The following is a 15,657-nucleotide window of genomic DNA, read 5'->3' on the forward strand; positions in this document are numbered from 1 at the left end:
TCACATTCAATAAGCTGGTGGGTTCTGTTGATATTAATCACATGTCCCTGGAATCCAGACTTTGCTGTTCATACCTTTAAAGGTACTCTAATTCAGGCCCCATCATACCTGCCTGGACTACTGCAGTAGCCTTCAAGCTGGTCTCCATGCACTGGCCTGGGACGGGATTTCTATACCACTGCAGGAATGAGGGTCCTTTCAGAGGAAAAAGGAGGAGGAGGAGGAAGAAGATAACTGTTGTTACCTCACACTTAAAAAACATGACAAAGTAACAGGTTTATAATCACTGTTTTATACAGGAAAAGTGGTCTTTTTTTTTTTTTTCCTAAAGAACAGAGAAAGAAATAAAAACCCTTAGCAAGAAATCAAAAGCCTTTCTCCAATGACCTCATCTGCTCCTTCTAACCTCCTCTCTCCTTTGTATCCTCTGAGTCCTGGCACCTCTGAATCCTCTCGTCATTTTTAGACCCTTAAATCATCTCCATGCTCTGGTACATAATTCTTAATTCTTCCTGGAATATGCTTCTGCCTGGTTCACAAAGGCCCCTTGTTCTGTGACTCCCGCAATACATTTATACCTCCTGCAGTCTTACTGTTGTTTACACGACTGGGTTCCCTCCAAGCACCTAGATTTCTGCATTTCTGTCATCCCTAAACTTCCAGGGTTGAAAAAGTGACTGGCACACAGTAAGTGCTCAATAGAAGCTTGTTGATTGAATAAATCAGTCTCTGGGAAGAGGCAAGGAAATAAATGAATAATGTTGTTAAAATATATTTGTTGCAAAATGGAGGCATAAATGAAGACCAGGGGAGCACAGACGGTTTCACTCCCTTGTCAGCAGTCTTGCACGAGAACAGTTCATAGGCTAACATCTGCGAGCAGGAAGGTTAACCCAGCCCCCTGCATACTTTTACCATAACTTTGGTCAGTTCAGCCTTGTGAAACCCACTTCAATTTCATCTTCAATACTGAGTCAGACACAACTGAGAGAAGGTCAAAGCAAATGAGACTCACTTAGTGACTCTGACTCTTCAGAGTTTCTCTCTGGCAGAGAGTTGAACACAGGAGCTGTATCATCGGGGTGGTGCTGGCTTTAGGGCTTTTCTTTTTGTCCTGCTGCAATCTACCTGCCATTTGTTTTCTGTTCTGGGTAAATATGTTTCCAGTCAAATTTCCTGGGGCATTATTCCTCTTAGATATGTCACTTTTAGAGCACCTTGTTAGTTCCAGACACACTGTGAGGTGTGTCCAGTGGACAGTGTAACCTCTGCTACGTCCGTCTGCCCCGGCGCCATGTTATACTGTCCCACTTTCTCTTCTTGCAGGGATTGTTTCCATTACTACCCTAACTGTGCTGGCCTATGAACGTTATATTCGTGTGGTCCATGCCAGAGTGATCAATTTTTCCTGGGCCTGGAGGGCCATTACCTACATCTGGCTGTACTCACTGGCATGGTCAGGAGCACCTCTGCTGGGCTGGAACAGGTACATCCTGGACGTACATGGACTAGGATGCTCTGTGGACTGGAAATCCAAGGACGCCAATGACTCCTCCTTTGTGCTTTTCTTATTTCTTGGCTGTCTGGTGGTGCCTCTGGGCGTCATAGCCCATTGCTATGGCCATATTCTGTATTCCATTCGAATGGTAAGTTGACAACTGCAAATGCCCCTCCCCTAAACTATTTCCAGGGTGCACAATTCTGTGCAGAAGAGACTCAAACTCTCCCTACATGATTAGTGGTTGTCCGCAGCTGGATCACTTCTAGGGGACTTCCCACTCAATAGAATTGTGCACTGAGTCACTCTCTAAAAGACCAATGAGGAGTAACATCTACTCTCTCTACGCTACTCTCTAAACCACAAGGAGGAAGGAAAGATGTTCTAGACAGATAAAATCAGTAACAACCAAGAACACCTGCATTCTCTAGCACTCTTAGAATTAAAGAACTCTAAACAAGGAAATTCCACACTTCCCATGATTTTATTCATTCAAAGGTCGCATAAACCCACTTAGAGCATAGTATAGATATTTTGTCTGGAAATCACTTCTGAAATATAAAGCACAAGAACTGACCACAAGCGAGTTTCCTGTTGAGTGCTAGCAAGGAGTCTGAAGTGACTGTGTGAGGCAGTCTCCTACTTTAGCCATGTATGTTTTCCTTGCTCACTCACCATGTCTTCCTGTTTGTGTCTTTCTTCTTCAGAACTCCTGCTCATCAGTCTCTTATGCACCCTGCTAAACCCCTCTAGCTTTCACCTTTTTTTTAATCAAACATGGCTACATGTATCACTTTAAATCATAAACCCTGCCAACTTCCACATTCGAACTTTTCTCATACATACCCATTTTGTAAAAAAGAAAAAAAAAATCCCCACATCAATCGAATGATAGGTTTTCCCCATGCCTGTAGTCAAACTACAAAGAGGAGCTGGAGGAAAATCTGCCCCCAGATTCCCAATATCCATACCCAGATGTCCTCTCAGCAGTGTCTAGTGATGTTTGGATCCCTAGATGGTCCAATCTCTCACACAATCGCCACTATAAATCCTCAGTGATCATTTTAATCTTTTGCCCTATCCTCCATTCATTCTTATCAAATAATCATGCTTATTTATTGGGCAGAAGAAAGCCATTATCAAGAAATTTCTCACCTCCCTGTCCCCCTTTATATAAGCCTCTCTGTTCAGCCTCATTGGTAGGCCCTTCTCTTCAGTTACAGGGTCATGGAATAGATCTCTCAGGACCAAGCTGACCCTAGCTTCTGGTTTTCCCCCAACCCCATTCTCTGCCCCAGGGACCTCTCTCAAGTATTAGTTTTCTCTTTCACTTACATCTCCAGTCTCTCCCTTACTACTGGCTCCTTCTCTTTAGCAATAACTATGCTAATATTATACAAAAGCAAAATCTACTCTCAACTCCCTCTGGCTGTCACTTTATTGCTCTCCCCACCCGTGCTTACTCAAAGAACCACTAGTGGCTTTTGGTACTATATCACCATTCAATAAGCATTCATTTGGCCAATATTTGTTGAGCATCTAGAATGCACCAATTACTTACTATTATGGTCTGAATGTTTTTGTCTCTCCAAAATTTATATATGGAAGCCTTAATCCCCAATCGATGGTATTGGAGATGGGGTTTTTAGGAGGTAATTAGGGCGATGTCATGCGAGTGGGGCCCTCATGATGGGATTAGTGGCTCTCTCTTTCTCTCTGTGTGTCTCTTCCTCCCTCCCTCCATCCATCTCTCCATCCCTCCCTCCATCTCTCTTTCCACCGTATGAGTACACAGAGAGAAGGCAGCCATCTCCAAGCTGAGAAAGGAGGTCTCATACTGAAACCTACCTTGCGGGCACCTTGACCTTAGACTTCCCAGCCTCCAGATTTGTGAGAAATACATTTCTGTTGTCTAAGCCACTCAATCTATGGTATATTGTTATGGAAGCCCATGCTGACTAAGACATTGACTGAGCTCTGAGGATACAACATGTATAAGATATTGCCCCTGCCTCATAGAGTTTGTAGTTTAATAAATTCACCTAGCATTTAATTCCTCACCCATTGCAAATTGGTGCCTCCTTCCTTGAGCACACTGTCACAGAAATAGCCCACATTAAGGTAATCGATGATCTCCCAAATGTTAGATCCAATGAACACATTTCTATCTCTTTTTTCTTTTCTGGCATCCATGACATTTGACACTTGTGGCATTATTAACAACTTCCACTCATTTGTGGTTTTCTCCTCCACTGTTTCTAGGACCCACTGTCTCCTATCATTGTTGCTGACTCTCTGGCCCATCTTCTTAGGTCTCTGCCAAGGGCTGCTTCCCATGGGCCTCCAAGCATTCTGTGTGTAGCTCTTTTCTCATACTACACACTGGCCTTGGGCATCTCATATGCTCTTAGGATTTCCCCTTCTAACAATAGCTTGGTGACTTTGGAATCTCTATTTCTGACCCAGGGTGTTCTTCTGACCTCTGTCAGGTCCCACAGTCAGTTGCCTATTGCACACCTCCACTGGGATGGCCCCCAGACTTATCAGATTCTTTTTTTATTTTAAGATTTTATTTATTTGAGAGTGAGAGAGAGCATGAGAGAGTGGGGTGAGGGTGGGGTGAGGCACAGAGGGAGAAGCAGACTCCCCACTGAGCAGGGAGCCTGATGTGGGGCTCGATCCTGGGACTCCGGGATCATGACCTGAGCTGAAGGCAGATGCTTAACTGACTGAGCCACCCAGGTGCCCCTTCAGAACATTCAGACTTATCAGATTCTATGTGTGTGAAGACAGTTTGGTCATCCTTCCCCCAGATCTGCTGCTCCTCCATTTCCTTTCTCAGTAAATGGTCATTATTCTTTGGCCAGAAATGAGAGAGCAATATTTGACTATTCCTCATCCATGTCTCCCCCTACACCCAACCAATTATCAATTTTCATCTATTCAACCTCCTATTTTTCCTCATATCCTTTTTCCCTTCTCCTATTGCCACAAACTCAGTTCAAAAGGACCTTAGTTTTTTCTTCTTTTCTTCTTCTTTTCTTCTAATCCATTTTTCTCCATACTTCTGCCAGAGTAATTGTTCTTAAATGCAACTTTTCTCATATCACTGCCCAGCTTAAAGTCCTTTAAAGGTTCCTCTGCCTTCATGATTAAAAATAAAGCCCCTGAGTGTGACTACCAGAGTTTTGCATTACCATCTCTTGTCTATGTGTCCAGCTTTATTTCTTGACATGCCTACCCTCTTGCCACCTCAGATTCCAGTCAAGTGCAGTATTTCTTGTTCCCAGAACTTGACATGTGTTCTTTTACTACTTTGCTTTAGGATACTCCCTGTCCCTGGAACACTCTGTCCTTCCTCCTTACTTGACTCACCACAGAAGGCTGAGCTCAGTATCTTCTTGCCCTTACCCATGTCTAAATCTGTTACCCATCCTGTGTGTTCCCATAGCCCTCTCTGGTCATCTTCCTCATGACATGTATCACCTATGGAAGGAGTCTATGTGCCTGTCACCCTCAGAATACAGCGAATTCCTTAAAAGCAGAGACCCAGTCTTATTTAGTTTTTCACCTATAGCTGGAACAGTACTTTCATACAATAGTTGATCAGAGACTATTTTTGGAATGAGTTACAGACAGTGCATAGAAAGGATAAGTGGTACAAGTGTCAAGGGACTTGACTCTAGACCACAATATTCTCCACTCAGAACTTGGAGACACCATCGCCTCTGTTTACTTATCCAGAAGGGTGACTCATAGCAGTGATGGAGACATAGCTTCTCATGTGAGAAGAGGATTCACAGTGAAGTTTTTGAAAATCTACAGGTGTCTGGATCAATGAGCCCAATTTAATATAGGCAGAGGACACTTTTATTGGGAATTCTGGGGGATTTGTCTTTTTTTTTTTTTTTTCTTTTTTTTTTTTAAAGATTTTTTATTCATTTATTTGAGAGAGAGAGAGAGAGAGCACATGAGAGGGGGGAGGGTCAGAGGGAGAAGCAGACTCCCCGCCGAGCAGGGAGCCCGATGCGGGACTCGATCCAGGGACTCCAGGATCATGACCTGAGCTGAAGGCAGTCGCTTAACCAACTGAGCCACACAGGCGCCCCTGGGGGATTTGTCTTAAGTGGTTCATCCTTCAGGACAAATTCAACTGTGCATATGCTTTTGCTTCATCCATGGCAATTTTGAAAAATACTCTCAAATGATTGAATAAATAGGGTAAGACATTAAGTAGAGCTCTTTATTTGGAAAACATGGAAAGAACAGAGTGAAGGAATAGAGAATGATAAAACAGAGAGACCAAAAGAGATAAATGAAAAATAATCATGGAAACTACACACATATACAAACCCAAATAATCCAAAACAGTAGTCAGAACTATATCCTTATACCAAAGAGGAACTGGGCTTTCCCAACTCAATATTTCCTTAAATTAACTTCTCCAGCATGCATGTAATTCCAAGATGATAAATGAGTGCTCTGCTTTGAAAAATGGTGAGAGGATGGGAGCTGAGTTGCCCAGAAAGGGTAGAGATGAGTCTGTGGGAGCTCTGGATGGTGGGGAATTGGGGACAGATGATTGAGCTGGGGTTATATTGCATATATTGAGTATATTGAATATATATATACATATATATGTATGTGTGTGTATATATATTCATTAATTGAAACTCTGAGAAACCAAAAATCATGATTCCAAATATTCCATAGTATCATGAAAGTACAAATGCATATAAATATGTTAGTTTCAAATATAATTCCAATGTAAATAAATATTTAATCTTGAATACAATTCCACAAAGTTGTATGTGTGGAACTAGGACCCAACTTCCGTTAAGTCCAATAGGTTATTCATTTGAACCTCCTTTAATCTTGACTCTTAGAGGAAGTAACTGATTGCCAGGAGCAAAAGTGGGGTGAATCTGGAATATGGATCCAGACCTAATTCCAAATCGAGAGCTTTAACTAGAACTCCACAACCTTCTTAAAAAACTCTAGGGAAAATCTCCTACCCACCCAAAAAAAATGCTGTTCTGTCACATTAAATAAAATAGTTTATTTTAAAATAGAATTGTACACATAGATAATAATAGTATCCAACTTTACAATCATGCCCACTCCTATACATTCTCTCTACTCTATAAAAACTCAATCATTTTAATTATCCATATTTTCTTCCTATTCTCTGTCAATATGAATATGTGATTCTACTAAGAATATAGTTTCTTAAATGTAATTTTAGTGGATATCAATAATTTAGCTGTATCAATTCAAATATGCTTTTAAATACTATAAGCACATGTTCTGATTTATTTGGAAATTTTTTCCTTAATTTTTATGATAATGCTAGAAATAAAAAGAACCCTTAGATTTTGTTGGAATGCAATAGATTTCCCAGTTTTAAAATTGTATACTAAATATAAACAGTATGCAAGATACCTTATTTTAAATATATAAGGCATTTGTATTTTTGTAGCAAACTTAGCTTTTTAGGATAGAAATAACCATTTTATTTAAGAACATACTTTTGGTGTAGAGGAATATTATCCTCCTCCCCTTACTAACAAATTTATAATAACAATAGAAGGAACTTCTAAAGAACTTTTATCTGAGAAACCCAAACAACTTTCAGACTGTAGGCCATTATTCCTCAGTGCTTTAATAGGGATAAAATAAAAGCAGATATGCTGAGTTTACAGGAATGTGGCTACAAGTGTTCTCTGCACCTGAGCCCTGATGAAACCAACCACAAGCAAGGTCCCCATCAAATTCCACTTTGTAGTTAGCTGTGAGTGGGAAGTCACCATAGTTTCCAGCAAGAATTCATTTGGGAATTAAGTTTAATCAAGACCGGCTTAACCATGCAGAACTGACATCACATGTTTGTTGCCTGGTTTGAGAAGTTGAGGATTATGATCTGGATAAGAGTTTCCAGGATCATGGAGAAACTGTTTCCAATTTATCAGAACTCTTTCAGGTTGTCTTTCAGTGACTGGAAGATCTAGGCAAAATAATTCATTTTCTTCTTCTTCTTTTTTAAGATTTTATTTATTTATTTTAGAGAGAGAGCGTGCATGCTTTTGGTGGGGGAGGGGAGAGGCAGAGGGAGAGAGAGAATCCCTAGCAGACTACACACTGGGTGTGGAGCACAGTAGGGCGGGGGCTTGATCCCACAACTGTGAAATCATGACCTGAGCCAAAACCAAGAGTCCCACACTCAACCAACTGAGCCACCCAGGTGCCCCCATTTTATTCTTTAAATAAATTGGAAAACGTTAAAAACCATTAAAGGATCAAAGAGGCTATGTGGCTCAAAGTACTATATTAAAGATGCACAGACTGAGACCCAGAGAGATTAAGGGCTGTGCCCAGCTTCAGGTTCTTGGATTAGGAGTTGGCCCCCAAGGTCCTGTTGAGTTGTCTTTCCACTAGGGTGGGCCCTGAAATTTTGTCTGAATATCTATTATCAAAACAACATGAGAAAAGGATTCTTTCATTTTCAACTCTTTCTCCTTTCTGCAGCTTCGTTGTGTCGAAGATCTTCAGACAATTCAAGTGATTAAGATTTTAAGATATGAAAAGAAAGTGGCAAAAATGTGCTTTTTAATGATATTTATCTTCCTTATCTTTTGGATGCCTTATATCGTGATCTGTTTCTTGGTGGTTAATGGTTATGGACACCTGGTCACTCCAACAGTATCTATTGTTTCATATCTCTTTGCTAAATCAAGCACTGTATATAATCCAATTATTTATATCATCATGATCAGAAAGGTAAGTATGGTAATAAACACATTGTTTTCACCATGTGGATGTGGTTGTTGGAAAATATAATACTTTTTATAGAGATTATTCAGGACATCTTCAATGATAAAATCTAAATCAAGAATTTTATAGGAAAAAGTGTTCAGGAATAAATGTAAGATATTCCCAAAGAAAATAATAACAATTCTACGATCTACCAAAAGATCTTGTTAAGTAAAATTCTATTAAAGTTAATATTTAATTCATCAGGGAACATTTTATGTCTAGTAATAATAATAGCCACAAAGTTTAATTTACTTAAAATTCTTACTGTACTATGGAGGTTATACCCATTATCTTTCAAAACACCATGAGATAGGCACTAATATTTCTTGCTTTATTTACGAACTATAACACAAGTTCAAAAAACTTAAATGACTTGCCCAATCCAGGAATTGTTGGTGCCTGGATTCCAATCTGGTTTGCTTGAACACCAAAGTCCATGCTCATAGCTAACCACTTAGGGTTACAGGTACCATTATTCACATGCCACAACCAGTGTGTAGCTCAAATTAATTTGGTTCCAGAAACTCCTCTAGATCTAATGGGAAGCTTATTATCTGTTTTTGTGGTAGAAAGGTTTTGACTTGATGATTGTCAGTCATGACTATGAGAGGCCCCATTATGATTGCCATGAAGCATGAAGCTAAGCCTCTAAGTTACAAAGCTTAAATATAAGAGAATTTAGAAGTTATAAATAATGGCTAATTACTACATTGAATTTTTTTTATTTTTATTTTTTAAATATTTATTTATTTTAGAGAGAGAGAGTGAGAGAGAACACGAGGTGGAGGGACGGGGGGCAGAGGAGGAGGAAGGGGCAGAGGGAGAGGGAGGGAGAATCTCAAGGAGACTCTGCACACTGAGCCTTGAGCCTAACTCAAGGCTCAGTCTCACAACCCTGAGATCACGACCTGAGCCAAAACCAAGAGTCTGATGCTCAACGGACTGTGCCACCCAGGAGCCCCTCCATTGGAATTTTAAAGTAACAGGTCGGAATAACAGGCGATAATAGCTACTCTGGCTACTAATGCTCAAAAGTTTGGAATAAGAGAGCATTTCTTCAATTAACCTTATAATGTTCACTGCTAAATCTCCCTCTTCTTACTTTCATATGGTTTCAATCTCCATTCACTGATGGTCTTTCTCTTTGATGATGCCTTCATTTATCTATTTACTTGAACCCAGAGAATTTTAACTTGGAGTCTTTAAAATCTGAGAATTATGTGAATTGGCTTCAGGAGAGCCATGAGAACCCCTGAAATTAGTCATAAAACTTTTTAAGAATATACACATGTGAATTTTTCTGACAAGATGGTTCATAACTAATTTTTTGAGCATGTAAGGGCTTCATACTTTAAGAACCACCACTTCAACAGGCAAATAATTACATTTAAAATATATTACCTAATAATTATTTTTTGGGTTCTTTCTCTGGGCCAGTGGGCCATATGTCAGTTCTTTTAAAAATTTAATGTGCATACATCACACCAGGAGAGATTGTAAACAAAAGTGTATATTCAGATTTGGTATGCCTGGGTGGCCAAGATTCTGCATTTTAACAAGCTTGCACGTGGTCCCCATGTTTCTGGTTCAGGAGCACACTTTAAACAGGAAGTCTAAAAGACACAATAAACTAACAAATAAAAATAAACAAATAAATAAAATAATGGTCCTTATCCTCAAGGAGCTTACCATTTATGTGGGAAAACGTATTTTGGCATACTTTAACCCTTATAATAATGTATCTTTAGCACTTAACCTGATATAGCAAACACTAGTTTGATGAACAGATAGTCTCAAGCAAATATTTTTAAATGTGAGTATAAAATAAATACTAACTTGTGTATAAGTGAGGTTTAAAGAAGACAGAAATCAATGTAGCTAGCTATTGTATTTTTCATTGATATTTCCTGATCTGGGAAAGCCCATGTATTAAACTTTTATTTTGCTCTGAACAAAGGGGATAAAAGTTAAATTAAGTAACTTTTTATTTATGTGTTTTATTGGTCATGATAGACTATTGTAACAAATGACTCCACCATTTCAGTGGATTAACAAGAAAAAGGTTTTTCTCATTTATTTTTTAAAAGATTTATTTATTTATTTTCCAGAGAGAAAGAGAGCACATGCGAGAGCACAAGTTGGGGCAGGGTCAGAGGGAGAGAATCTCAAGCAGACTCCCTGCTGGGTGCAGAGGCCCCCACAGGGCTTGATCTCAAGACCCTGAGATCATAGCCTGAGCCAAAACCAAAAGTCAGAAGCTCAACTGACTGAGTCACCCAGGTGTCCCAAGGTTTTTCTCATTTATATCCTGGTCCTAATCTTTATAGAATTAAACTCTTTACCTAATCAAAGGAACATTAGTGAGTACAGTAGACTGTAAACTCTGCAGGAAGGGCCTTGTCAGTCTTTGCTGCCCACAATATTCCCAAATTATAGCACAGTGGCTATTACCTTGTAGACGCTCACTGAATATTTGTGGAATGAATTAATGTTCAAATTCCTTAAAGAAACAGATTTAGTTGCCCTCATAAAAGGCGCATGCAACTTGAATCCATAGAGATTATAAGGTATTGTAATAGTCCTATATGATTTTGTTAATGAGAATTATAATAATAAAAACCATAAAACTCCAGGATTATTTAGGTACATATGAGCATTGCCACCTAACCCCACACCCACCCCAGCTAACAAAAAAGAACAACCAAAATTAAACTCAACTAATTTTATTGAATGTTAATCCAGATTAAGGGCCAAATTTTTACTTTATATTCAACTTTATTTTCTCTCTGCCCAGTTCCGAAGATCTCTTTTGCAACTGCTATGTTTCCGACTGCTGAGATGTCAGAGACCTGCTAAGGACCTACCAGCCAATGGGAGTGAAATGCAGATCAGACCCATTGTGATGTCACAAAAAGATGGGGACAGACCAAAGAAAAAAGTGACTTTTAATTCTTCTTCCATTATTTTTATCATCACCAGTGATGAATCACTATCAGTCGATGACAGTGACAAAACCAGTGTGCCAAAGGTTGATGTAATCCAAGTTCGTCCTTTATAGGAAGGAATAATGGTAATGAAAGATGAGGCCTTCTACTGGAAACCACTTCTAGACTTCCATTATAAGGACTGTTTTGGAATCCCCATTCTATGTAATATTTTGGGGGAGGAAAAACTTTCCTCTGCCCTAAAAGTTTCTTCTGCCTGGTGTAGGAATAAAATTGACATGAGACAGATTAACAGGAGAAAAAAAACCCAAAAGTTTAATTCTGCGTGCATGGAGGCCCAATAATAAAATTGAGACCCAAAGAAATGAGCAAGACATGTAGCTTTTACACATTTTAGACAAAGAGACATAAATCTATAAGGAATTGACAGGACAGGAAAACTCATGTTTGGGAGCTTCGATCAGTAAAGAATTCTAAACGGGATTTGGGCTGGGTAGTAATTTAGTAAAAGTAAGGTTTATTTATGTAGGTTTTTTCAGCCCTCAATTCTCTCTCTCTGATGATACAGATGTCTCTCTACCCCCTGCTTTAGGGAGGTACTCGTCACACAAGAGATTTCCTGCTTTCAGGGGGACAAAGGAAGGTCAGACTGTCTTTTTTGCACTTGCTGTTTCTTAAGGAAGTTTAATTCAAAATTGTGGCATATTTTGGGGCAGCCTGCCCTGGGCTCCCACAATATCAACAGAACTTTTGTGGCTCAGCAGGAAATCTGAATTGCCCATATGCTTTCTAGTCTCTGGAAGCAACTGAGCAAGACAATTGTTTTAATTCAATGGGTGCTTTCCATAACGAAAAACCACTTATGGCACAAGATGGGCATCTGGCACCATCAACTTCTAACATGTTGAAAATTTTCATTTTGAATATATTTTTTTAAATGACACTATTTTCCAAGGCACATAATACATTTTTCTCAAAAATACTTAGCTGTATTCACAGCTCAAAAATAGCTGTAAAAATAACTTTGTATCATACATGTGTGAAATCACTAGGAAATCTCAAATTTTCTGTAGTGTCGGATCCTAATCACAGTCACATCCTCTGTTTGACCAATCAAATTTATCAAAGAGACAATTCCAGGGTGAAAAAGAAAATCAGCACCTTGGCTTCCTCTGAAAAAAAAAAAAGACTTGCCGTATGCAGTGTGATATAGAGGGGCTTCAAGATGAATAGGCAAGGTGTTATCCCTCAAGCACACGCTCTGAGATTAGTAAGTAAATCTTCCCGCATTTCCTAGGCATTTTTCAAACTCTTGCTTCTATACTATATTGTATAGTATACAAGCAATGCTGCTAAGCAAGCTCCAGAAAGAATATTAAAAAGCAACCCAGCAAAGAAAAGGTGGTGAATTTCAAAGTAATCATGGAGGCTAGGGAATCATACATTAGCAGGGATGTACATGGAAAGGATGTGTTGATGGCCGATAAGTATTTCCATGTTTCATTTCAAACATAACTCGGCAAGATTATCTTCTCTTCTTGACAATTTGCCACAATTTTGCCAAGAGTTTTGGGTTTAGAAAAGGAGTTCCAAGCAAAAAATTAAACAAACCTACATTTGAAGGGGATGAAAGTAAGTGTAAAACTGTACTCATAAAATGTATTATTTAATCCTTTTTGCTCTTCAGTCAGTCTACTGGCTAATCAATGGTCAGTGTTAGCGAAGATGCCATTTTCCCATGAGTCATTGTTTAGACTACACACAGCTCATTAGAACTCAAGGATTTCTTTAACTATACAAAAAAGAAACTGAACCATTTAATTTTATTGCCTAGTTTTTATTTCTTAGGTGACTGTCCTACTGGTGTAGCATCTTCATGATTAATCATGCTTGAAAGACTTCTGAGTGTTTCAGTTGCTCAACTGAAGAAGGAAGAACCAAAGAAAATGTTTTCACTAAAAGAACTTTTCAAAATCAAGTTTATCGCTGGTTAGTAAACTGCTTCTTGAGAGTCTCAAATGGAATAATTTCTATGAAAACTGTCTTCCCTTATTTCCTTTCCACTCTGTTGTATATATTGATGTTTAATTTGTAAATAAAACTCTTCTTATTCTTCACTTAGTATGGGATTAATAGCCCCCCCTTTTTTTTAATTTTCAAAAGGTAATACTGGCCTTTGAAGACTGTGAAATAAAATTAGTTTATTTTGTAACTCTCTAGAGTGCCCCAAATTCCTAATTTATACTTCCAGTTTTAGTAAATGAAGCTGAGCTCTATGCTGGATAAGTTCCATCCACGTGATCAAAACTGTACTTAACATGTTAGGCAAATCATAGTTTTTAGTCCTGGGTGTTAGGAGTCAGTCCCATTGTGACCTTAACTATGTCCTTGAAAGAGAAGATGTGATCAATGTCTTCCTTGAGGCCTCTGGTGCTTTACTTTTTGAGAAGTGAAAGAGATCTTCATCATTGCATTTTTATATTTAGAATGACCACATCTATGTGTAGTGTTGTGGAAAAGCTGTGTTTTGCAATTTAAACTGTAGTTTGGGGTTGGTTCCCCCCCCAATAATCACAGTGAACACACAGAGAAATTCTATACTGAATTTAATTGTAAGCTGACATATATTTTTCACTAGTGAATTAAAGATGATGATAGAAACATGGTTTTGATCCTTAGTTTTAGTTAAAAAGAAATCCATTTGCCACTTCAGAATCTTTATATCACCTGCTAATGATATTGGGATTTTTTTCTAGTGACTCCATGGAGTTTGCAGGGAAACATGTCCTGTTATCTGGAAGTAAGTGAGCCAGTCCCATGGTCTTCTGAAGTAGTGCAGGGGTCTCAGTGACATGGAGCTCATAAATAGGTAGGTACTACCAATGGCTATCAGTGCCCCAAAGAAAAAGAGTCCTTTGTTTATCACCTGTAAAAACAGCAAGAAGTCTCATTTTATTTGTCCAGAGATAAAGATCTTAAAAGACTTAATTCTTAAACAACCAAGGAGTATACAATGTCTTCTTTGTTCTTTAACCTAAAACAGCAATTTAATTGCATGATCACTAGGTCAAGACCTATAGTGGTTGGTAAGGTCAGGAATTTGGAGCTTCCTTCCTCTGTCTCTGTCCTCTCTCCCTTCCCAGAAATAACTGAATCCATGTGTTCTGTATAATGAATTCTTAGCAGTCTGCCTTTGTATAGCCATAAACACACACACAGTTTATAAAAAGAGTTATAGTGCTATCTTAGAAGAGTACTGTGCTGAAGCCACAAATGATTCAGTCACTGCTCAGACCCTGCACAGAGTCTCCATGAGAAGAGTGATTGGCTTGGTGGCATTAAGTGTCCCGCATTCTCACTGCCTGTCACTGTCTTTCCCCTATTAGGCTTTTAGCTCCTTGAGGGCCGGGGTCCTATTTTTTTCATCTTTGTAGGCATAAATCTAGATTCCTTCCAATCCAGTCTCCACACAGCAAAGCATTCTTTCTAAAATCCACACCTGAGTCTATTAGTCTCCATTGGTCTCCTTGCTTCCCTCGACATAATATTCAAAATGCTTGAGGTCCTTCTTGCCATTCCAGCTGCACCTCCGGCCATTCTCACACATCAGGGCTGCCTTCCAGGCCCACTGAGCCCCACCCACCCCGGCCCCTTCCGTTCTCCTCCAAGGCAGTTGTGCCTCTCCACGGAAGCTGTCAGCCTGCCCCACCAGCCTCTGAGCTACAGGAGGAGAGGGGCTGCTGCTTATTCATCACCATGCCCAGCTCAGTGTCTAGACATTGAATAAAATGATTTGCTGAATGAATAAACTTGTCAGATTTTCAAAGTCAAAGATCAGGAATCTGAATGTCTATTTACTGGCATCTCTGGGTCAGCTGCTTAAAATGAACATGTTATGGCATTAAATTGGAATTAGATTATGTTTTATAAGTGATTCAATTCTGTCCAGTTTTACAAATTATACCCATAAAGATATTACATAGAGCAAAATTCAGTTGCTAAATAAAAGTAAAAAAATCACATTGCTAAAATAAAGTAAAACTTTTAGAAATACTAGCATCAGGGGCGCCTGGGTGGTTCAGTTGGTTAAGTGTCTGACTCTTGATTTTGACTCAGGTCATGGTCTCAGGGTTGTGGGATCAAGCCCCACGTCAGGCTCTGAGCTCAGCGTGGAGTCTGCTTGTCCCTCTCCCTCTATTCCTTCTCCCACTTGTGCTCGCACTCTCTCTCTCTAAATAAATAAAATCTTAAAAAAATAAATAAATAATAGCATCAGTTTCTTTTTTGAATTTCTTCCCTTCAGAAGCACTCTCTCTCTCTCCCCCTCTTGCTTGCTCTCTCTTCCTTTCTCCCTTTTTGTAATTTTGTTCATTAGGCACTTTACCCTCTGTGTACCAGGAC

At 39.2% G+C, this 15,657-nt stretch overlaps 2 protein-coding genes across 2 annotated transcripts in view; one reads left to right on the top strand and one right to left on the bottom strand.

Moving 5' to 3' along the window:
* The window catches only part of OPN3 (opsin 3), a 44,521-nt gene extending 31,148 nt beyond the window's left edge, over window positions 1–13,373 (top strand). The window contains exons 2-4 of the mRNA XM_036121623.2: window positions 1,327–1,646; window positions 8,024–8,275; window positions 11,106–13,373. Coding sequence (XP_035977516.1) covers window positions 1,327–1,646; window positions 8,024–8,275; window positions 11,106–11,369 — 836 coding nt within the window. The 3' untranslated portion in view covers window positions 11,370–13,373. The remainder of the gene's footprint in view (window positions 1–1,326; window positions 1,647–8,023; window positions 8,276–11,105) is intronic.
* A 472-nt stretch (window positions 13,374–13,845) lies between these two features.
* KMO (kynurenine 3-monooxygenase) overlaps window positions 13,846–15,657 on the bottom strand; it is a 51,783-nt gene continuing 49,971 nt past the window's right edge. Inside the window, 2 exon segments of the mRNA XM_036121622.2 lie at window positions 13,846–14,048; window positions 14,051–14,182. Of these exon segments, the coding sequence (XP_035977515.1) occupies window positions 13,980–14,048; window positions 14,051–14,182 (201 nt within the window). The 3' untranslated portion in view covers window positions 13,846–13,979.

The sequence above is a fragment of the Halichoerus grypus genome, chromosome 7 (assembly GCF_964656455.1).
Source record: "Halichoerus grypus chromosome 7, mHalGry1.hap1.1, whole genome shotgun sequence".
Classification (NCBI taxonomy): Eukaryota; Metazoa; Chordata; class Mammalia; order Carnivora; family Phocidae; genus Halichoerus; species Halichoerus grypus.